At 43.1% G+C, this 1,525-nt stretch overlaps 1 protein-coding gene across 1 annotated transcript; it reads left to right on the plus strand.

Annotated features, from left to right (window-relative positions):
• The first annotated feature begins 285 nt into the window (after window positions 1-285).
• On the plus strand, window positions 286-1,188 carry LOC130862509 (beta-defensin 14-like). Its single transcript, XM_057752103.1, has 2 exons — window positions 286-343; window positions 1,043-1,188. Exons 1-2 carry the CDS (start codon window positions 286-288, stop codon window positions 1,186-1,188), a joined length of 204 nt encoding a protein of 67 aa, XP_057608086.1.
• Window positions 1,189-1,525: the final 337 nt, after the last annotated feature.

Genomic DNA, 1,525 nt, shown 5'->3' on the forward strand with positions numbered 1-1,525 from the left:
CAGTTCTATCTGTACCCACAGCCAGAACCTGATCTGGAAATGTGCCCAGGGCCCAGAGAACCTCAAAAGAGTCTCATCAAGCTTGACAACTCCCATCAGGTGTGTGAGCTCCTGGCTGAGTGGGTGTGTTCTTTGTGGTGAGAGACACTGGAAAGACACGTCAGGAAGTATGTCATATTGTCATCACTACGACATTACAAGAATGACAATCATAGCTTACCTCGTTATATAGGCGGACAAGCACACCTTTTGGCCCAGTCTCGGCTTGTTGGGAAGCAGTCAGCTATGAGGCTCCATTATCTGCTATTTGCATTCCTCATCTTGTTCTTGGTGCCTGCTCCAGGTAAGATGGGTTGGGAAATTAAGGGTGGGAGAGGGTTGAGAACTTGTCATTTAGTCGGCCTTTCTGTGTTCCTGGTGAGCCAGAGATCAGATGGATCTGTTGGGTGGAAACCAAACATCGCCAGTGTTTCCTTCTATAACAATCATTAGAGAAACCCTGTCTTGAAAACAACAGCAACAAAAGAGCATTAAAATTAAAGCAGGCTTCCGAGTTCGTCCTGTTCCACTCTTCAAAGACTAAATAATGCCCCGAAGCCAACTCTCCACCCACTTACCCACTTCATCACTGGGATACAATTAAAGAGGCAAGAGAAAGTTGATGTGAAATTTTAATTCTGATGGAAGTGAACGATTTAGTCTGATACCCAAGCCCACAGATGTCTATTATAAATGGGCTTAGTGGTTGGAGGTAGAGTGGCACCCTAGGCTGCTTGAAGGTGCTAGGGACAATGGTGTCCCCAACTCCAAGTTCTTACATTAAGGCTTAGAGGCCAGGCTACTGTGTGGTCACAGCTGATTTGCAGCCCATAGAGGCATTGTTTCCTGCTTAGGCATCCCTTAACTTTTCTTTTGATTTATTAGGACAAGAGAAAAGAGACAGATGTGAAAAGGAACTAATTCAGCAATGCATGGTTTGCTGGATCCAATGTCTTCCTAACACTCTTTCTAAAATGTGCTTTGATTTTTTTCCCCCTTGCAGGTGATGCATTCATCCCGAAAACCCTCCGAAAAATATACTGCAAAATAAGAGGCGGCCGGTGTGCTCTGTTTAGCTGTCTTAGAACGGAAGAACAAATAGGTCAATGTTCTAAAAGAGGTCGGAAATGCTGCCGAAAGAAGAAGTAGAAGATCCAGATTCAGGATGAGAGTGTCGCCGTTTTGGGGGAATCCTCTTGGGAGTGTATAAGAGTAAAATCAAATTAATATATATTTTTCTAAAAAATTAGTAGCTTAATCTTTTTCAATATTCTGGTCATCACAGTCATAAACAAACAGGAGACTAAGAAAGTCGTCAGACTCAGTTTGATTTGAATGAAGCAGCACCTCTGGAGTGGTCTACAAGATACCTAGCTTATTTTCCAAGGGCTAAGGACTGGAAGAGGTGTGTGTGTGTTGTGTATAGCATATATAGAAATATGTGTGGATATGGAAGGTATGTGCTCACGTGTATAGACAGACATTT

The sequence above is a fragment of the Chionomys nivalis genome, chromosome 20 (genome assembly GCF_950005125.1).
Source record: "Chionomys nivalis chromosome 20, mChiNiv1.1, whole genome shotgun sequence".
Lineage (NCBI taxonomy): Eukaryota > Metazoa > Chordata > Mammalia > Rodentia > Cricetidae > Chionomys > Chionomys nivalis.